Genomic DNA, 22,446 nt, shown 5'->3' with positions numbered 1-22,446 from the left:
GCCCACTCTTCTTTTAGGATACCCTAAGAAGTCAGGCCGCCTTGATCTCACCCTACAATTTGCTCTATTCTAATTTTGGAAACTAATTTATTCAACTGAGAATGACACCTAAAAACAGAAGAAGACAGCAGGCTCAGACAGGGTAATTAATGCCACACTGCATTAACTTTCTGCAGCTGAGATAAATATTCACACATCTCCTGCTTGCCGGAATTTAACTTCAAATACCCATCACAACAGCAGTAAGGACTGCAGTCAACTCTCAATTATCCCCAGTAATGAAGGGGAGCAGTGGTGTGGAAAACCCCAAGCAGCAGATAATCCCAAAGTCTGACATTGTGATGCATTATACGTTTTGGCAATAGCTTTACCTTCCTTGTTACAGAATCTCAGACTGTCAGAGCTAGAGGGGTGTAAGAAATCATTTGATCCAGAAATTTCTGACCTGCCTTCTGGCAAGGTCGTGATGGGGTCTTCAGGCTATTTTCAATATTCCAGAAGCCTAAATGGAATCATACATTAACACAGCACCCTGTTGATATTTTTTGTTTTCCTTTGGCAGCTTTGACCACATCTCTGCCCTCCTTCAAATCCCTCAAAGGTTCCCCATCACCCACAGGGTAAGGTCAAAGCTCCTCAGCTGGGTACACGAGACCCATTTGTCTCGTAGTCCATTAGAGCTAATAAATGCCCCTTTCAGATCGTGAATCAAAATTTAACTTTCAGGTCATGTAAATCATAGTTTTTTGTTTTGTTTTGTTTTTTTCCAATGTCTTTTATGCCTCTGCCAGAATGATCCTTCTGAAATAGATTTGGTCATGCCATTCTTCTGCTCCAAGACAACCTCCTGACTCATTTTCCCAAGAAAAATGAAGACCCCCCAGGATGGCACACAAGGCCCTTCCAACATGGCTCCACCTTCTTGCCCAGCCTCATCTACTTCCATTCTCTTTCCTATGCCCCATTCTTCTGGTCACCCTGACACGACAGGATTTTCCCATCTCTGAGACTCTGTTCAGGCAGTTCCTTGTGCCTTTGGTGGCCTCTCTTTGTCCTCCAATGGGGAGTTCATAGTTTCAGACCCAGCTCCAATATAAAGGCTTCCGGGACTCTGTAGGTGATGTGGGCTACTCTGTTCCCACTCAGAATTGGAGCATGGTGGATCTCACCATGTAGAACATCCTAGAAGATAACCTGATGCAGTGCAGACAGAGGTCTACAGAGGGGACTGAAAGAGTCTAGGACTGGAGAACTCTGTGCCGGTTACTTAACCCCTCTGAGTTTCAGTTTCTTCACTAGTAAAATGAGGCTATCCTCTCTACCTCTCTACTCCTTCAGTGGTGAGTACTGAAGGAGAAAATACACACTGATTATCTAGCACAGAGGCTGACACATAGGAAATATTCCCAAAAGGTTAGGTCCCTTCTGTGTATTGTGGTTTTATCCTTCCTTTGTAGAAGGTGGTTTTAGACCTAATAATCATCACCTGTAGGTGGCTTCTCCTTCATAGCACACAAGAGCACCTGCAACGGCGTCTGTTAGGAAATGTAATAATGGCGCTGGGGTAGCCCAGGGAAATGGTGCAGAAAGCATGAGGGGTTAATCTAAAGAAACTGGGTGCACAGCCCTGTGGATAAGAGTCTGCCACATGTTTACAGACTACTTCCAGTATGAATTGTGTGCTCATATACAGCAGCCACGTAGAATCACAGAATTAGGGTAATAAGAGCTTATATTTACAGAAACATTTACAGTCTATAGGGACTTTCTTATTGCGTATACACAATCTCACTTGGGTATCACACTGAGGCTGTACCCTGGATATTCCTACCTCCACTTAGAGCGAAGAAATAAGCCTCCTCAGAGCTTGGTGACTTGCCCAAAGTCACTCAGCCAACACAGCACAGAGATGGGATATAACTAGTTTTTTTTTTTTTTTTCCCCAGCTTGGTTTTAATTGCGGTATAATATATACAGCATAGCATTTGCCATTTTAGTCATTTTTAAGTGTCCAATTCAGTGGCATTAATTGTGCTTGCAATGTTGGGCAACTCTTTCATCACTCCAAATGGGCTCTACGCATTAAGCCATAACTCCCCACTCCCCCCATAGCCTCAACCGCTGGTGACCTCTAATCTCTGTTCCTGTTCTATGAATTCACCTATTCTCATTTAAAATTATTTTGATTGAGGTATAATTTGCATACGATGTACGTTTTCCTCACTTCCCCCAGTTGGCCCCACCTTTTTGGCTTGGTGGGCAGGGGCCAACAGTTTCCTATCCTGCCTTGTAATGAGACCTTTTTTAAAGCCACCTAAATTATGCTTAGTCCTCTGCACTCATTTAATTTTTATTATGTGTCTTTTTGGAAACCTCGGCCACATCTACCAAACATATGTCCCTTGAAAAAATGATTAGTGGAGCGAAGACACGGCATGCTGAGAAAGGTGGTCTCAGATGTGAGGTCATTGTGCGCCATGCAATCTGCTTGCTGAGCGAGCCTGTCTCTGCCTGGGGGTGAGATCAATACCTAGCCAAGCCAGGGGTCAGATAAGCCAGAGGTGAGCCAAAGCTTGAGTCCCTCAGTACCACTCTGCCCAGGCAAGCACAAACCCCAACACTGGGGCCCAGTTCTGTGGGGTTTTACATTTTCTGCCTTCGCAAATGAAAAAGGTGGTGGCGCAGCCAGAAAGGAAAAGAGGCTTTAATAAAGTTAAACTTAAAGTCCTACCTGAAGACATGCATGGAGTCATCAAAAACACATGAGTTTTGGAGCCAGAAAGAGCCCAGCAATCCTAACCTCCTGCATGAACTTAGGCAAGCATTGTACCTGGGTCTCAGTTTCTTAACCCGTAAAATGGGGGCATGTGCCATCTACCTCAAGGAATCGTAACAAGTAATACATGAGTTCAAAAAAACATAAATGATATTAACAAGTGCTGGGAGACTTTGAATAAAAAGGAAACAAACCCCACAAAGCTTTCTTGTCACTTTCAGCCTGATTGTCTGCCTTTCAGGGTAGAAAAGTCTTTCGAACACAGGATGGATTTAAGACATATCTTAGAGACTGACACTGCTGCCAAAAACACTTGCTTCCTGAGGTCTCAGGTGCTGAAACCCACTTGCTGAATGCAGAGAAGCAGAATCTAAGTCCATGGGGGGGGGGGGGGGGGTCCTGCCTATGTTGTGATCAATTCTCCATTTCTCCAACAATGAAGGAGACAAATCATCCGCTTTGAACACATACATCATCTTTCTTGACTCCGTCACATAGCAGACGAGGACACTGAGGTTGCTGACACCAATTCTCTGCCCTAAGCAGAGAATCCTGTCCAGATTAAACTCCTGGTCATCAGGAGTGGGTTCTGGATCTCAGGCAATAATGGCTAGGAACCCCCAGAAAATCAGCATATTTAAAGTGTCCGCTGTCCTGTCGTTCATTAGAATAAAGACAGCTGGGGGGAGGCGTGCTGCTAGAAGATTTTGTTTGTGGATTGGGTCTTCTGTGCTCTGATCGGGTGACCCAGGCAGGTTAGGAGGTCCTAGAATGTCAGCTGGGAGGGCATCTGGGAATTGTTGTACAGAAGAGAAGACCAAAGGTCAGAAATGAAGCCATCTGCCTCAAGTCACACAGCTGTTAAGTCTAAGAGAAGCTGCTAAAACCCATGTGTCGGGGTCTGGCTGAGAGCTCTTGAGTTATTTCATCTGAGTGTAGATTGAAATTCTAGCCCTATTACATGTGAATCTTATGATTTCAGCAAACCATTAACTTTTCACCTTCCCTGTCCTGTCTGTGAAATGGGAATGATAAAAATATTTAAGAGGACTCCTTGGAGGATTGAATTAGGTGGTGATGTTTATGAAAGTGTTATAAACATGCTAGCAATTTACAAATGTATTAGTAGTAGTAAATGAAAGGCATGGTGGTTGACTTCTGTAGAGTGATTCTAGAATCAGGGAGTGGGATCTAAATCAGAGGTCAGCAAACCATAGTCCATTGGCTAATTTTGATGGCTCTGTTTAATAATTAATTTAATACAGTATTTTAAATAAAATATTTTTGGAACTCAGCCACATTGATTTCTTCATGTGCTGTCTTTTGCTGATGTCTTTTTCTAATGATAGAGTACATGAGTTGCAACAAGAGACTTGGCCCACAAGCACAGGTATCTACAAAGAGTTTGCTGACCTCTGGTCTAAATGATCAACATAGTCTACTTGTGCCCACTACTCTAGTGGCTTAAAACCATATGGAAATCTTCCTGCCCAGTCTGGTTTTCTCCTTTGACCTCCAGCTTCTTGAATCCAGCAGCCTTCTGGCATCTCTACTTGGGTGTCTCATGAGCATCTCAAGGACAACTCAAGTTCCAAGGTACACCCACTCTCTCTCTGCTCAAGCATGCCATCCTATGTTCCTCATCACATGACTGGCATGCCCCACCCAGATTCCCAAAACAGAAATGTGGGGGTCGTCTTAGGTTATGTCCTCATCCTCACTTCCCATCTCCCTTCAGTCTTAACTTCTCCAGGTTTCATCTTTTCAATTTTTCTGGGCACCAAGCCTACCTCTCCTTCCTGGCTGACACAGCCCTCAGCAGGCCCCTCTCATCTCCTGACTGCATGATTCACAACATCCTGGGTGGGACTTGCCTCTGAAAGCTATGTCCAAGAAATGGACAGTTGATTTTCTGTTTTTTTTTTTGTTTTTTTTTGTTTTTGTTTTTTTTTTTGTGGTTCTCTGGGTTAAGGCTCTGTTGTTTCATTCTATTTAAAAACAGAAGAGTAACAATAACTGCAAATACATGTATTCTGCTTTCAAAGCTTACAAAAGCACTTTCATATTCATAGTTTCTGTTTATGGAACAGCCTGGGAAGGGAGCTGTTATAATTAATTATCCATATATATCCATGTGAGGGACCAGGGTATAAAGGGGTAGTTACGTGTTCGCCTAAGGTCACCTGCTTTAAAACCATAATCCAGACCTATGTCTCTGACTCTGTGTGTTTTTCTTTCTTCTTAAAAAGATTTTGTTTGTTTGTTTTTGTAGATTCATCCTCCGAAAGCACCTGAAGTTCAGCTTTCTTTTCCTTCAAACACTAGAAATCCATCAGGTAATATTTTATGTATCTTGGGTTCCCACTACGAAGGTCCGTATTACAAACACGACAGCGACTTATTATTTATGGCAATATCTATTGTTACTAAGGGAGACAGACCCAACAATTCCCCATTGTTACAGATGCTACTTTGACTTGACAGCTGGGGAAGTCTGATAGGCAGTTTATTTACTTAGCCATTTAACCAAATAAATGTTTTCATTTTTCTTTCATCTCCTCAAAAGCTAACATTTTGCCCTTAAAATTGCTCCAGCAACACATCAGTGAAGTATAAATTACCTGCCATTCCCACACCAGCCATTACAATATTATTTTGGTTCTTTTTTCTGCTCCTGTTGACCCAGGCTTTCAAAGACACGTGATTCTCCCAGACAGGAGGGTAGGGGGAGAAAATGAAATAATTGAAGAGATTTCCCTTTATTGCTAAAACAGAAATGCTGTTTGAGATTGGTCCTGAAGCTTCCACCTGTGAGGACTGAGTCCGTTTGTTCCCCTTTTACTATGGTGCGATATGGCTTTCACTTATCAACAGATGTCACCCCCTACCTGCTAAGAATTGTGTGGGTATTTCTAATAAAAAGCAGCTGGAGATAAAATGCAAGGGTGATAAGAAGGACAAGACTCCTGCTTCCCAACTGTATGAAGGCAAAGGGGAAAACAGATCCACGGATGTGACTTTCCCTGCATGGTATCCCTTCTCCAAATGTCTGGAAAGGCATTAAGAAATTGCAGTCGGTATATTTCTAGTTGGGTGGATGAGTGAATGTGACAGAGGTGGAAGGATCATATATGGCCTGGGTTGCTAGTGATGGAAGGGCCCAGAAAAGCTCATTTAGACTTCCCTTATGGGGGGGTTTTGGGGGAATATGCCTGCAAGGCTGGCATCAGCCTCTTGGCACAGGATTCTCAACAGGCAATTGTGATATTGCCAAACGAAGTGTTCAGAAAGAGAAAACTGTTACCCTGAAGATAACAGTCCAGCCCTTTTGGGGTGGGAGCTATTGATTATGACACATATATGTCAACCTAAGAGTGCTCATTTTTTTGGAATGGACAGGTGGCCTGTGAGACCCTCATTGGATTATCCTATTTATGGGACTGGGCAAGCCAGAAAGCTAAGATATTATATTTTTCTTTTCCTAATTTTTTTCTCCAAAACTGTTTTGAGGCATATTGAAAATTAATGATCTGAAGATAGGAAGTACATAGCAAAACCTCCCAGCCAGTAGCCTGGGTCCTTATGGTATAATTTATTTAATATAAAGGCAAAATGTATACACTCTAAGGTACTGGGGAGCATTTATTGAGCATGTATGATGACGACAGTGGTGATGACAGCTAGCATCTATTGGGAGCTTTCTCTGTGTCAGACACTGTGCTAAGAGCTCCAGATACATCACCTCATTTCATCCAAACAACAACCCTTTGAGGAGGACACTGTTTTTATCCTTATTTTCAAAAATAAGATAGAGAATTATTATGAAATCTCATTAGAGTCACATAGGTAGAGCCAGATTCTAAACTCAATTTCGCTCCAGAGCCTAGATCTTTAAGCTGATTTTTGAGTTGAGTGATAAGTGTCTGTCTCCACACTAGAGACTGAGACACTATCTCTGCTAACCTAGTGGATGATAAAGCACCTTCTAGCAGATGAAGAAACCAAAACTCAAAAAGAAATTATGGTTCTTGCCCAAGATTTCCTGCTACTAAGGAGCTGAGCTAGAATTTTAATTCAAGTTCCAAATTCTGAGCTCTGCCTACTATCATATCCCATGCTCCATCCATTTACAACCAGTCATGGCCTGGGGTCTGGATGAAGCATCAAACATGGAATAGGCTGAAGCCCTAAGAAACAGTGCAGCTTGTTTGACTGTCTCAAACTGAACAGGCTCATAAAGATGAGGGTTTGATACACTGATCTGCAAATGGTGTAAGTCATCTTTGTTTTCTAGAAGAACTTCAATTTTAGGATGATGTTAGCTGTTATACTGATGAATGGCTCTTGTCATCTCTAGTTCATTCATCAAATTTTTCAAGACAGGGTTGAGCACGTGAAATAAAACATGCACCAGGGTAGAAAACCTCTTGGGGAATCTTTCCAAGGCATCCACCCATAATCCCCAGCTCTTCTCTTTTCTGGAACATTGACTTTGCCTTTAATTCACCAGCTTCCCAAATAGCTTTGCAAGACTGGATTTTTAGAGGTGTACTTCATGGCTTTGCATGGCATGATGTGTCATTATATGCTACTGTACTGATAGAAAAATGTGGCAAAATATTTAGTATGTTAAGTCCTTTAATCATAAAATCTATTAACAAAATACACTCTCCAAACACTGTATTGGCTTTCACTAACTGTCAAAATAACTTCCATGTGAACTGAGAAGAATTTTGGGGTAGCCTCAGAATCCATTTAGGGATGGTGAAAACTATTTACCATTTTAACGGTTCTGACCACCCCATTCAGGACTATAGAAGGAGCTCTGTGGGTAGAGCTTTGCAGTCCTACACATTTATGGAAAACTAGGAAAGTATCTGAAAATTGAACACATTTGTCAAGGGGTGACCTCAGAAATCATGTCTGGGTAACGTGGTATATTTCTGTCTCCTGAGAAGGTTTGCTTCATCAGCTCCCCTTTCTTTCGATCAAATCAGATGTATTGAAATTCAAGTGCCAAAAGCCACTTCTAGTAAATGTAAGTACACTTTGTTCAGAGTAGCTGCTGATGGAATCTGAAGTGGTTCGGTGGTGAACCATATGCCGTAGCACAGGTGCAAACAGTGGAGCCTCAAGCAAATACTACATGTCTTTGAGCTTTGAATTTCATTTTTACATTACTAAGGGTGAGGGGGTCGCTTTTGGCTACACAAAATGGGCTATTGTGATCTCTCTTTCTCTATCTCATTCAAGCACTGCTTGGTTCTGCTTCTTCGTCTGGCTTCTCAGAATGTTTGGTTGGTGAACTCTTTAGATCTGTGGAGTGTAGGCAAATGCAGCGACACTCCGCTTAAAAGATTGGAGCCTTTGGATCACACTGCAGTGAGAAAATAATCATTAGGGTGGGCAGAATGTGTCCATCCTTGAATGTTGATGCTCTCTGAAACTGAATCTTTGTTGTGTAATGGTGACCATGCCTCATTCCATCATCACCATCCACTCAGAACATGTCATTAATAAAAGAATATGACCATTCTCCACTCCTCACCCCTACCCCTGACTAGAAGTATGTGTCAAAGGTCATGCATCCATGAGGCAAAACACAATAGCGAATAAAGAGCAAGGAAATGGTGCAAACATCAGGGATATGCTCAGGCAAGGAGAGATGGTGCAGACATTGGGGATATGACTTAAGAAATGAAAGGCAAGCCAAAGGGAAAGCAGAGAGCTTAAGGGTGAAGTATATAAAAAGAACAGATACCTACCCAGACCTGTGCTATCTAGCTACCGGCCTGTGGACTTATATTATCACCACTGGGCTCCCCACTGGGCTCCCCAAATGGATCACTGTTGGATGAGGCCTGTGATCCATCAGGCTAGAACACAAGAAGATAACACTATTTTTTTTTTCTTTTCAACAATGGAAAGCAGAAGACAGCAGGGCATATTTTCATGCATACATATGATCAGTTATTTTAAAGGAGGCAGCAACTGCAGTTGGAAGGTGCCATACCCACCAACGTGGGAACTTGTGGGACCGACCTCACGAAAGGACAACATTTTTCAGCTGCTCATTAGAACATAAAAGAAAGCCCCTCTAGTGCCCCGCTTAGAACTTGGGAATCCGAGCAAGCATTCTTCTCTATGCAGGTTTCCGCGCCCACTATCCATTTCAGATACAGCCGTTTTAATTTTTAGGAAAGGCAAAACCAGAGAGAACAAACTGGTCACTTACAGCTTCTTGCTCTTCACTTTTGCTGGGACTTTCAAAGCCCTCCTCGAAGATGTCATCTGTGGTGGGATCGCTGGCATGGGATGCAGATGATTTGGATGGAGAGCTCTGTCGAGGGGCTGGGGTTGGAGCTATACCGGGACCACGCACAAAGAAGGAACATCGTTAAGTGTCTGGCTGTCACCATTTACATCCTACAGAGACCTCAGGGGTCTGGCTATATTCAAGTCAAGTCCAGCACTCAGCTTTCTATCCTGAGGTAGGTCAGTTAAACAACTGAGCATCTCCTCTGTACATATCTATCTTGTCCTGTCATACAGCTGACAGGAAAGAGTGGGTGCACACGGATGGGGCAGGCAGTGGTTCTCAAGGAATGGCACTTGGATCAGGGACACTACCACATCCGGGACCTTGTCACAAACGCAGTCTTAGACCTCACCCCAGACCCACTGACTCGGAAGCTCCATGTTTCTACACACTCGAGGTGAGAACCACTGGACAAATTTTTCTTTCTTCTCTCTCTCTCAACATTGTGTGTATGTTTTAATAAGAATAAATAAATCAGAGGACAGTGATGTGCATCGATTAAGTGCCTTTTACACTTCAGACATTGTCAGAAACTTTACAGCGAGTATCTGTAATCCTCATAGTGCCTCTTTGAGGTAGGGGTTATCCCAGGACAGCTAAGGGAAGTGAAGTTGCTAAATTGCTCAAGGCCACATAGCTGGTTACTGGTAGAACCAGGCCTTGTATCCTTGCACATGGGAGATAACGTGAGAAACCCGTGTTGGATGAAGAGTGCCTCTGTGATGTGGGAAAAAGGGAGGGAGCTCCTGGCAACTTCCCCACTGGCACTTTATCCCTCACTCCATAAGGATACACATCTTCTGTCCTGGCCTTCCCACAAGTTCCTCTTCTCATTTGTTCCAGAGGTTATAACAAATGTGCCATTTGAAGCTATTCTTTTTTCAATAATTTCTAATTTGGCATTGAAAACGCCAGTCACTGGCTCGGCCCCAAGTGAGGAGATGATGTGGCTTAATTTAGTAGCTAATTTTCCAGTGCCACTGATAAGGGCCCCCATCCTGCCATAACTGCCCAGAATTTCCCAAATCTGGCTGCTTATCAGACAGAGAGTGATTATAAAACTTGGTGAGCACCTTTTGCCTTGATGGATCTATATTTAGAATAACAACACTATTTACTGTGTGCCAGCAAGCTGGGCACGGTGCTAGGCATTTTGTATTTACTGTGTTCCCTAACACATACTGCAAAGTGGTGTGGGACCTATTTTTCTTTCCTGATGAAGAAACTGCAGTCCTGAAAGGTGAAGGGACTTTCTCAGGGTCACCAGCACCACAGAATAGGAGTGCTGGGATTTAATACAGCTCTATCTACACTGTCGGGCCAGCTGTGAGGTCTATGTCAATTTGACGTAGATTTTTGGTCCAACTAACAAAAAAACTCCACTCAAAACATTCTGAAGGTGATGCTCATGGATAGAAGGATATAATGTCTGTTTTTACTCATTTTCTTTACAATAAAACATTATTTTTTTTTATTTAAAAGGAACTCTGTCTTATGAGATGATTATGGAACAGAATAGTTCTAGCAGGTTTAAGTGAGAACACCCCGATTTCCAACAGCTAATGAATAAATGTTGGCGTAACTGGATTCCAAATTGTGTTTGAAGTGGCTTATTGCTTACTAGAGGCCGAGAACACAGGCTGAGGTGCCAGTCTGAGAGGTGTACTGGTCCTACTTATCAGATGAAGTCATTTGGAAGCATAATTAGAAGTTCATTTATGTAAGTGTCTTAGCCTTTAGAAGGCTCTTCTAGAATACCTGAATAATCTAAAAGAGTGGTTCTTTAATGGTGCAATTTAAATCCTAGGAGACATTTCACAGTATCTTGGGTCATTTCTTTTTTTTTTTTTTCTTGGATCATTTCTGACTATAAAGACTCGGGGGACAGGACATGTATTTCTGGCATCTAGTGGGTGGACGCAGGGATGCTGCTCATCATCCTATAAGCACAACACACACCCCACAACAAAGAATTATCTGGCCCCAAATATCAATAAAGCCCAGGTTGTAAAACACAACCACAGCCGAATGGCCTTTGTTCTGTTCATTTCAATCTCTACGATTTTTCCCAAATGTCTCCCACACGTTAGATACTATGCTAGCATTAGAAGAAGTAGACGGGCGATTAGGACATATGTCCTGTCCTCAAAGAACTGAAACTTCCCTTTTATTTATAGCTGGCATGCAAGTCCATTGAAAGAGAGACACTTGCTTTCAAAAGATGCTTGCTTATTTATGCATGGCTCTCATTCCCCCAGCATTTCATTTTTTATTCATTATTCTTCACTGAAACCCTGTGACGTGGAGCTAATAGAGATGCCCTCATATGGAGATCACATGGCCTGAGTAGAAGTAGGTTGTTTATACACATAAAAGGTATTCCTTTTCAGAACTGCCTTCTGAACCTGGCTGAAATAACACCACCTAATTGTGTTAACATTAGATTTTTTGACAATTCTCGCTATTGGCCAAGCAGCGATCCCTATCATCTGTGACAGTAATGAAAACGCCAAACTCATTGTTCCATGAGACTTTTTCTTTTCCCTATCAATTGTCAAAGGCATGGGCTGAACTACCAGACACCTTTCCGAGCATATGTGTGCTCAAGTGTATCTAGATTCTGATTGGCTGCGTGGTCATGGCTTTTTGGATGCTTACAGTAGAAAAGTGATCTGGGAAAGAATCACTGAGTCCCTGAACTAGAAGGAAGTACACTCCTCATCATCCAAGCCAACTCAATGCATTTTACCCATGACACAGCTGAGGTTAAGAAAGTCACACATATGGCCAAAGACACAGCTTGTGGTATAAGAGCAAAGGCTGGAACTCTGGTCCAGGGATTTGACACAGAACCATTCAATATGCAGTCATAATGGTGACAAAAATACCTTAAAATTTGTGATGTATACAATGTTTCAGTACATGTACCACTGATCCTTGTAATATCTCTTAGCCTAAGATAGATGAGGAAATTGAGGCTCACAAAAATGACTTGCTGATAGGCACAAAACAAGGAAGTGATAAATCTGCTCTCTAGGTTCCCAGTCTAGAGATTTCTGCTTCACTACCATTTTTTCTCTTTGACGACCCAAAGCCCTGAGCCAAAATCTGGCTTCAACTAAACCAGCTGGATGAGATCTTATGGCTGCTCTTTCTTTCCCGTAAGTTTTCTCTTGATTTTAGTTTTCTATTCTAACTTTTTGTCCTTATTTCCCAGAGTTTTAAAATTCATATTCACTATTCATTTCCATTTCAACAAGCCGTACCAAAATCTGTGTCATAAGGAGGAATAATGAATGAATGAATGGATAGATGAGCAGATCAACAAAAACATTAGAAGCAGAGTGACTGGTAGGAAAATAACAGGTTTGTATTTGATTCTACTACTCTCCTTGTCCTTGAACCTCACTCTCATTATTGGTCAGACAGGTCTAACAAAACCCGTAATAAGCATTGTTATGAGTATAAAAGTATAAAAACAATGGTTACGAGGTAGATATGTATAATTGGCACCTCATAACTGGTAGCTATTATTATTAGTAATCATATATACCAAGATGCCTGCTGAATGTGAACTGAGATGAGTTCTGTGACTCAAGAAACAAGGCATCGCTCTCATTGGAGTTAGGTCTCCCAAGAAGGGCACTCACGTGAGTTGGTTGATGGTGTGGTAGAAGTCACAGGGGTCAAATTCAACTGGGAGATGTCAAAGTCGTCACAGTCATCTGTATCCTGTGCCACCCCGACTTTGTTGAAGTAACTGGAGAAGGCCTCTGAGGTACAGGTGAGGGAGGGTTGGTCGGGTTTGCGGGAGGGCACGGGTGGCGGCTGGGCCATCTGGAAATCCTTAAACATTTCTTTCCCCATTTTCTGTCTGGGCTTCTCGGTCTGTGGACTTGACCTGGTGGAGTCACCCGTGGTTGGGACGGTTGCAAGGGGGGTGAGGGGACCTTGGAACATGGCGGCTGGCAAAGGCATAACAGTTTGTGTGGGCATGAAGGCGGCTGGCGGAAACTGCCCGGCTACAGTTGGCCAGGGCTGCTGAGTGGCAGGGAAGAGACCCGGCTGGCCCCATGCGATGGGCTGAGCCCCCGGCATCACCTGAGCGACTGGTGGCTGAGCACCCATGGCGATCTGCTGTTGGACGAGGGGCTGCTGGCCCCAGAAGGATGGGAGGACGGCGCCCATTGCAACATAACCTGGAAGGGTGAGAAAGATGAGTCATGTACCCTGGGAAAGAATAATTCATGGATTCAGGTGATCGGCAGAAAGATACTGAGCAGTTGTTACGTTCCAGGCTCTGTGCTAGAGACCTGGGCCACAAAGATGAGTAAGATGAAAGTTCCGGCTTTCAATGGAGTGTTCCTTCCAGAGCCACGGTCTGGAGAAACCTCTCTAAGAAGGGGACTCATAAGCAAAACTAGAATGCAGTGAGCGAGCAAGCCGGGCAGGTGTTTGGGAGATGATGATAATATTGTTATAATTAAAGGTTTCCGACTCCACACAGCCTCAGGAGCTGGTGTGTCTCAGTGGAAAAGGTAGAGTACTAGACATCGGGTACATTTGGGTTTGAATCTTGCCTCCCCTTCTGGCTAGACCAAACACTTAAACTTTCTAAACCTCAAGCTCTTTGTTAGAAAGCCAGGTTATAAGATCTTCCTTTTCAGCATGGAAAACATGTGCTGAGGGAAGAAGAATCAGAGTATCGGGGATGTTGAGGTCTAGGTTAAAATTTGGACTGCTGCTTCTTATCTGCGGAGTTTAGGGAGAGCGCCACAAGCTCTCTCGGGCTCTCTCTCCTCGTCTGTGAAATGGGCAAAAAATACTGTCTGCCTCATGGGCTTGGTTTAAAGATAAATGGAGATGACATTTTTGAGGTGGACTACTGCACCTGACACCAAGTATGCATTCAGTAAATGTTAGCAATTAGTAGGATTTAAGTCAGAGAAATCCTAGGAAGTACTTAATACCTTGTTTGATACAGAGCAGCCATATAATAAGTGGTAGCTCCAGGTATTAGAACACATTATTTCTGCATTGTCATCATGCCAATTTTAGGGACTGTCTACTCAGGAGCACCTTGTACAGTGGCATAGGTTTGGGACGCCAAAACTCCCAAGGGTCTACTCACATATGTCACCCTGTTAATTGTTGGCTGTACTAAGTCCTTTCAGATGAGATATAACCATTTTAAAAGGAGAAGTGACACTTTTCACAGTATCAATAGTAACACAAATAATTTCCTTGTATTCGATGTCTATGATGTTCTAGGTACAGTATTAGGTGCTTCACATCCTCACGGAATCCCTGCAGGGTAGGTATTCTCATCCCCATTCTAGGGATAAGGAAATAGGTGTTCAGAGAGGGAAAGTCCATGCTTAGGGTCACAGAGACAGCATGAAGTGGGATCAGGATCTGAACTGAGGTCACTTGTCCCCACAGCTAGTGGTGTTCTTCCCTCTACATCACACTGCCCCAGCCAGACAGCCAAGACCAATTTCTGATATCTGGATAGTAAGTACACCGGGGTTTGGCAAATGTTGGACAGGGCTAGAGAAATTCCCACGTGCTTCCAGTGATCCCTGCCCTTCTCAGAGGGCCCCGTGGACATACACATGTGCCATTGAGCCTGGGAGACAGATGCCCAGGCCAGGCAGAGGAGAGGAGGGAGAAGCTGGTTTGGCCTGATCTCTCAAAACCAGCATGTTCATGGCTGTCAGAAGGAGTTTACAGGTATGCAGGAGTGAGGCCAAGAGAAGAGGAGTGGGTGCAAGGTATCCTAGCAACTTCCAAAGGGAAGGCAGGCAGGCCCCGTGGCTCTGATCCTGTCATGGGTGATGTCAATGACTGTGGGGAGCCCAGAGAAACCATGTGCAGAGTGCCTCACTCATGCTCCAGCCTCAGATCCCCTGCCCTTCAAATGATGACTAAGGAATGGAGACAACATTCCAGGTCCAGCCATTTCCTTGTGAGGTGAGAAGAGGTTCCAGAAAGGTGGAGGAGACAGGACACACAGGCTCCTTGCTGATGAATCCAGCAGTGTGACAGGCTCCTAGGGGGCGTCGACAAGGCAAACAGACCATATCCTTATGTGATCGCTTAGCCCTACTGCACTGAAATTAGAGGGGTGAAGAGACGTTGGTGCTGGCATTTCAAACCTGAGACCTGCTTGCATCGCCTCTCACCACACCCATCACATAATAAGGCAGTGACTCGAGCCCACTAACAGATTAAGAATTCCACAACTGTTTTTCATATTTTCTGATTTACTTTGATGGGGGGATGATTAGGAAATTTGTGGGGTATATTTTGGTTGTCAGGTTAACTTGCTAGTGGGAGCCACTATGTGCACTTGAGAAGCAGAGAGCTTGGATACTTGATATCCTATACTGTGTGAGACCAACGTGCATAACAGAGAATTCCCCCACGTTCTGGCTACGATAATATTTGAGTATGGGCTGGACATTGTATTACCTAGAAATTCAGTTTCTTTGCATAGTTTCAATGCACTTAGTTTTCTGGGAAGGTAACAGCGGTGTACATTGAAGGCCGACTGTATTTTGTCTTGTTTGGAACACGGTCAAGAGTTGCTCACCATTTGGGAAAGTTGAGGTTCCCGACAGAAACACTTTCCCTGGTGTTTGAACCCACACGGCGTTCCTGTGTCCCTCTGCACCTGCAGAGACTCTATTTATAGTTCTACACACCTGGCCACTTAGTAGGACTTCTAGCGCAGCTATACCTGGGTATTTCCCTTATTGAAATAGGTACCTTTTTATTACAAATTAGCTTTTAAAAGTTTCTTCCTTTTAAGCCACCCCACCTGGGTGGCTCAGCGGTTGAGCATCTGCCTTTGGCCCAGGGCATGATCCTGGGGTCCTGGGATCAAATCCTGCATCGGGCTCCCTGCAGGAAGCCTGCTTCTTCCACTGCCTAGGTCTCTGCCTCTCTCTGTTTCTCATGAATAAATAAAATCTTTAAAAAAAGTTTCCTCCTTATAATGAAGGCATTATATATTAAAAAAAAAAAAAAACTATTAGAGGGATCCCTGGGTGGGGCAGCGGTTTAGTGCCTGCCTTTGGCCCAGGGTGCGATCCTGGAGACCCGGGATCAAATCCCACGTCGGGCTCCCTGCATGGAGCCTGCTTCTCCCTCTGCCTATGTCTCTGCTTCTCTCTCTCTCTCTCTCTCTGTGACTATCATAAATAAATAAAAATTAAAAAAAAGAAGTCATTAATATTAAAAAAAACTATTAGATAAGTTATATCATCTATGAATTTCATTTCAAGAATTTAAAGGAGACATTACAAAGATCTGTCGTAAAAAGGGGGCACTAGGTCTGATGGGGAGGAGACACAGATCTTTCAATGACCTCAATCCTGATGCCCATTTTGGGAAAGGGATGGAAGGTTTCAGCCTGCAGACAGGCTAGGCTGTCTTTCACTTTGCTTCCACTCCACAGCCCTCGTTGCCACCGGAGGATTGCTCTAAGATGCAATATAGTGCTTCACTGTCTTGACTATAAGGTTTGGATGCCTTAGCTTGGCTTAGGAGCCTTCAGGGATCAGGCCCCTTCCTACCTCTTCATCCCACCTTTCCCTACAGCAGCTGCAAACAAAGCTCCATTGGCTCTCTTTCATCCCTGCTGGTGCTTCCCGCCTGGACAGACACCCCTACCTCACCTGGCTACTCCTTATGCACTCTCTGAGAACCAGTTCAGTAGCACCTCTTCTGGGCACTTTTTCTGCCCTCTGCACTCCACTGGTTCTCCTCTGGGCTTCTGCAGACCCCAGGGGTCATCTCTGTGGATGGCATTTGGTCACACTGTGTTGCAACTGCCCAGTTATTCTGTCTTCCATCATTAGACAAGAAACCACCTGCTAGTAGGAACATTTTATTTTCCCTTTCCCTCTCCTCTGTGTCTGGCACAGTTTTGGGCACACATCAGCTGCTCCATAAATGCCTGAGATGGGAGAGTGTCTCTCTATAAAGGTGAATGAGTCATAGTGGAATAAATGCCTTCACTGCATTTTTCCAAGTGTACAATTAAACTCGAAGATCTGTAAGTGCTGTGATCACTGATGATTCTACTGTTGGTGGCAGGTTTTTCTTTTCCCTGTCTTTTTTTTTTCCCCACAAGGAACCAACAGATGGGCTGTGCACACTTTTCTGGAGAGAGCTATTAGCATGTCTCCCTGGCTTCATGCCATCTGCTTCAGACCCAAGCACAATATTCAAAAGAAAAAAAAAAGCAGCACAGGGTAATTGGGTATCATGTTAGGGAACTCGCAGGTCTTACTAGTTTTTCTGGGGGGTAGGGGTCTCTGTAGCCTGGGCTTCCCCCAGACCTGTGAGCTAAGGTTCTCTGGCCACATGGCATCATGCACGCCTGATGGGACACGACAGTGGCAGCGCTGCGGTAGCAGCGGACATGGGGGAGCCACTTGGTGGCTGCCACTGCAGCCACTTAACTGCTTAGTAACATTTACTCATTAACGTTCGACGGTGGAGGGAGGAGGTGCCACGGAGCATCTGTTTATGCCATGGAGTTCAGATCAATCATAAATCTCCTTGCTGTGAAGTGAAAGGAAACACCTGCATTACTGCCTTGCAGTTAGATTTTTAAGGAGTGTTGAAAATTGCAATTTATAACCAGATGCTTGCACCTGGGGATACCTCATTATTTGAATTTAAAAAGCAGCCTAAAATGTGAGAAAAATATGGAAAACTAAGGGACTCTCCCGACATTTATGCAGAACTTGTATGGTAATGCTTATGTACATGATCTCATTCATTCACTGATTTATTCATTCATTCAAAAAGATCCCTATTGAGTGTGAAGCACTGTTTTGGTCTCTGGAGATCCAGTAAAGAACACAATAATTAAGAAAAACAAACCTTTCCCTCATGGAGCTTACATTTATGTGACATTGATCCTTGCAACAAGCCTCTGTGTCGCTGATACAGTATCTCTTTACTCTGTGTTTGAGATACTGTAGGTGGCTGAGGGGAAGGCTTGAGGCAGCTACCATAGGGTATGGGGAACAGAGCCAGGCTCCTAACAGACAGGCTAGCAAACATCTGTTGACTGCTTACCGATAGAAACACCACCAAGCACCATTTTAAATGTTCCACTATGTGTATGAACTCATGCAATCGTCTGACCAGCTATATGGTGGAGTTACCATCCCCATTTCACAGATAAGCTCCTTGAGGCTCAGAGGAGATTTAGCTGAGTTTTACCCAGTTGGCTAGTGGCAGGTCTGTATTTATACACAGTATTTTCTAAGCCCTCAGGCCAGCTCTGTCATGTACAGTTAAGAGGTCAAAGCTAAACTTTATTAGATGGATGTTTTTCTAAATATTCCAAAAAGGTTAAAGGGAAAAAATATAGGCAGGACAAGACATTTTCTTCTACTTTAAAAATAAGAGTCATAATAATCATAATAGTAGCAACACGAGCTGCATTTGCTCACTGAAGCATCCACAGTATGCCGGCAATTTTCAGGGTGCTTCACTTTGTTTTCTCATTTAATTCTCATGATATTGTTGCGAGGGAAGTATTATTTTTTACTCATTTATAAAGATTTAGAAACTCTGGCTCTGGCAGGTTAAGTAATTGGCTCAGGAGTCTAAAACATACATAAATAGATGAGCTAGGATTTGAACCCAGCCCATCAGATGCAAACCACACATACACACCCTGGCCCCCAACCTGTAGCCCATCTGTTGTACTGCATGCCGTGGTTCGTGTCCCTGGCTCCCTGTCACTGGTTGGACAACTGGGGGACGGGCAGATGGCGACTCAGCATCTGCAGAGATTTCTTAGGGCCATTCCAAGGAAGAGGCTGATAGTTGACCACCCACTGACATCTACTTGTTTCTCAGCATATCTGAATAGAAGCAGGCACTTTGAGAACCAAAATGTGCTCAATGAAATTAATTTTACACTTACATTCTAAACAGTGGAATTGTGGAGGTAATCAATCAATTTTTTTTTTTTTTTTGAGCAGCTGAAGAACCCAAACCTAGACGTGAACTGGCTTGTCCGTAGTTTGCAACACGGCTGGTCAAGTAGCAAGACTAAAACCCAGGTTTTCAAAGCCCTCATCTGACACAGGCTCAGGACAAGGTCCAGAGTAGTTATGTGTGTGGCTCGGCCAGGTCCTCGGGGTGCTTTTATGCAAATGTTAGGGCAGGGAGCCGTGTGACTGCATCCTGTCCCACTCTCACTTATGGAGAAGGAGGATGGAGACTTGCCTAGAGTCCTCTTCCTAGACAGCTTCCTGGCTTCCATCCTCACATAGTCTGCTCACACCTCACCTCTGCATGAGCCCCTCCTGACCATAACCTTTATTTACACTTGCTCTAAAGCCCCTACACTGCCCTTGACTTTCTTCTATCCACACCACTTACTATTTTCAGACATACTAGGTATGTTACTTATTTTTATGTTGTTGCCTGTCTCCACAGTAGAAAGGGAAGTGCCATGAGGGCAGGACCTGCATCTGTCATGTTCACGGGCACACCCCAAGCACCTAGAATAGGGCCTGGCTCATTCACTGAGGAGTGAATATTTGTGGAATGAACACATCTGCAAGTTGGTAAGTTTGGGGCTGAGCATTCCCATTACCTGTCTCAGCACTTCATCTTCATAGATCAGATAATGAGGGGAAAGCATGGTAGTTTCAACACGGGAAGGTGATACATTTCTGATGGAAAACTGTTACTCTTATTTTAAATGATGCATTCTATTACACTATTCCCAAGGAGATTTTATTTTTTTATTTTTTTATTTTTTATTTTTTTCCCGAGGAGATTTTAATATCCATTTTAGGTAAGAAAAACCAGCCATAACCACGGTCCCATTTTAGAGATGGGTAAAACAGATTTGATTGGGAAGCTCAGCAATTAAAAGTCTGCATTACTTGCAGATTCTAAAGTGTTAGCTAGATCCAACGGCTACCGACCTCTGTCGCTTCTGAAAGTGCATAATGATCTCTGGGCTTATGGGGAATAATTTTAACTATTCCAGAATAGAGTATGAATTTTTACTTCATTTTGAATAACAGCAAGGTTCATATTCGGTGGCAAGAATTTGCTTCTAACTCTGTATGGCTAGAATTGTTTATAGAGAAAAACTCAAGGAAATGTATATTTGAAAATATTTAGGCTCAGGGCTCCTGGGTGACTCATTTGGTTAACTGTTGGGGGCTGTTGATTTGGGCTCAGGTCATGATCTTGGTGTTGTGAGATCGAGTCCCACATTGTTGGACCCCATGCTCATCTTGGTGTAGCCTGTTGAGGATTCTCTCCCTCTCCCTCTGCTTCCTGCCCCCTGCTTGCATGTCCACACTCCCTCCCTCAAACAAATAAATAAAAATATTTTCTTAAAAAAAAGGAAATATTCAGGTTCTTTTGGCTGTATATAAGAATAAAATAGAAAGATAAAGCCACAGATTTCAAATACATAGAAAGAAAACAGTCTTTAAGGCTCTCATGTATGTAAAGAGTGGAATACCACCTCTGACCTGTCCCAAGTCAAGCGGTCTGGCTACATGGAGTTCCTGATGCCATGGAGACAAGTTAAGAAAAGAGATCCTGCCAATTTTTACCTCACCTGCAATACTGTCACTATATATACATATGCACACATATATGCACGACCTGTTGTAAGAGCAGTATATATATTTATAAATATTAAAGAATGCTTAGAAAACAGAACAAATACTTTCAAAATCATTAAAAGCCCCATCACCTTCCCAGTTCACTGTTAGCAGTTTGGCACTGTCCCCTCAGCACCCCACTTTGCATGGAGAGCCTCCCCATTCTCAAATCTCTACCAAAGGAGGCAATCTGATCCCAAGAGGTCTGTGGAGAGTTCATACTTCCCCCCACCTGCCATCCTCCCTCCCTCTGGCTGGGATGCACACGAGGAGAACTCGCACTAATTTACACGGTTGCATGTGCACTGGGCTCCCTGAAGCTGTCTACTACTGAGTAACCTAGAATTTTGACCTTTCCAGGTGAAAGACTTCACTGAATTCCAGCCTACAGTCTACCACAGGTGTGCAAATGCTCCCCCACCTCCCAATGGCAGCCTCTCAAAGTCATCTGAAGAGTCACAGGAGAGGCTGGTGGTTCCGCAAGTCTTCGGGCATAATTTGACAGCTGGTTCACATCAACCCTTTCTCTTCCTTGACAGGTGGAGGCCGAAGGAAGGGAAGCGGGCCGAAGACAGCTTACCTGAGGGTACAGCAGCAGTGCCGAAAGGTACAGAACTAAACATGTCTGCACTCGCCGGAAGTGTCTGAGATGAAGACGGGATAAAGGCATCACCTGGAGTTGCAGGAGTCTGTTAGAGAGAGAGGGGGGTGCAGAAGGTGTGTGAGGTCCCTGGGAAACTGGGCTCAGGAGCCGTCAAGGATGAGAGGCAGTAGGTGCAGGAAGCAGGGGCAGGAGGGACTGGAGAAGCCAGCCATGGTCCAGGCCACACTTGTGGTATGCAGACCACAAGCTGGTTGTATACACTGACCATAAAACAGGACAAACGAGACCTACCTTTTAGCAGCTGTGATAATGAAGCGAGATCCTGCATTTAATTCACTTAGTACCATGCTGAGGCACATTAGCAGGTGCTCAGCAAACAGTGGCCAGAATCTCAACTCTTTGGTTTGAGCCCCTGCTCCTTGGGGGTGTTTTTCAGGCCATCGAATTATTCCACAATATGTAGCTTTCATCCTTTAGAGGGGGTCAACTTAAACTGACATGAACCCACTCAGGATCCACTGTGCACCTAATTCAGGGTTTGTCACTTAATACACAGTAAATAAACAGCCTGACAAAATGACCAAATAGAGCTCAGAGACTAGAACAGAGACCCCTGTCTCCTGATGCCTCCCACATTCTGTCTGAGTTTCTATGTGCATAGACAAGGAAATATTTTCAAATGATAAAAAAAACTGAAGCCTGAGGAGCAGCAAACTCTAAATCACCCAGCCTCTGCTGGAACTCGAGACAGGTCCATCGCATGCACTGGTGGGGAAGGTGAGAGGTACTGGGACAAATCAAACAGACAGAAGGGATACAGAGGGGGCACTCAAAGAAAAGCATCAGTACTCAGTTTTTCAAAGGCTCACACCCATTTACAGCAGCCTTTCTCTTATAAAGTATGTCTATGTGATGCCATTGTATCCTTATTTTTCTTTTCCCCTTGGAACAGTCTGGGGCAAGTAATTAATCCTGAAACCATGGCAATTAGACAGGGCCATTTTTAGACCAGCAGCCTGTGGGTGGAGTGGCATTGTTCTGGGGATTATTAAATACCCATTTGGACTGCACTTGGGTTCAG

General features: G+C 43.8%; 1 protein-coding gene across 21 annotated transcripts in view; it reads right to left on the bottom strand.

Annotated features, from left to right (window-relative positions):
- The window catches only part of DAB1 (DAB adaptor protein 1), a 1,107,850-nt gene that overhangs the window by 5,719 nt on the left and 1,079,685 nt on the right, over positions 1 to 22,446 (bottom strand). For 15 of the 21 annotated variants that reach the window (XM_072730801.1, XM_072730799.1, XM_072730814.1 and 12 more), the window contains 4 exons: positions 21,342 to 21,450; positions 12,746 to 13,294; positions 9,012 to 9,139; positions 8,542 to 8,652 (listed from right to left, as the gene is read on the bottom strand). In XM_072730801.1, the coding sequence (XP_072586902.1) occupies positions 8,557 to 8,652; positions 9,012 to 9,139; positions 12,746 to 13,294; positions 21,342 to 21,450 (882 nt within the window). In that variant the 3' untranslated portion in view covers positions 8,542 to 8,556. The remainder of the gene's footprint in view (positions 1 to 8,541; positions 8,653 to 9,011; positions 9,140 to 12,745; positions 13,295 to 21,341; positions 21,451 to 22,446) is intronic. The other 6 variants (XM_072730810.1, XM_072730800.1, XM_072730811.1 and 3 more) reach the window with 1 other exon arrangement.

Source organism: Vulpes vulpes, chromosome 12 (assembly GCF_048418805.1).
Source record: "Vulpes vulpes isolate BD-2025 chromosome 12, VulVul3, whole genome shotgun sequence".
NCBI classification, from domain to species: Eukaryota; Metazoa; Chordata; class Mammalia; order Carnivora; family Canidae; genus Vulpes; species Vulpes vulpes.
This window is presented reverse-complemented; position numbering and strand designations above follow the sequence as displayed.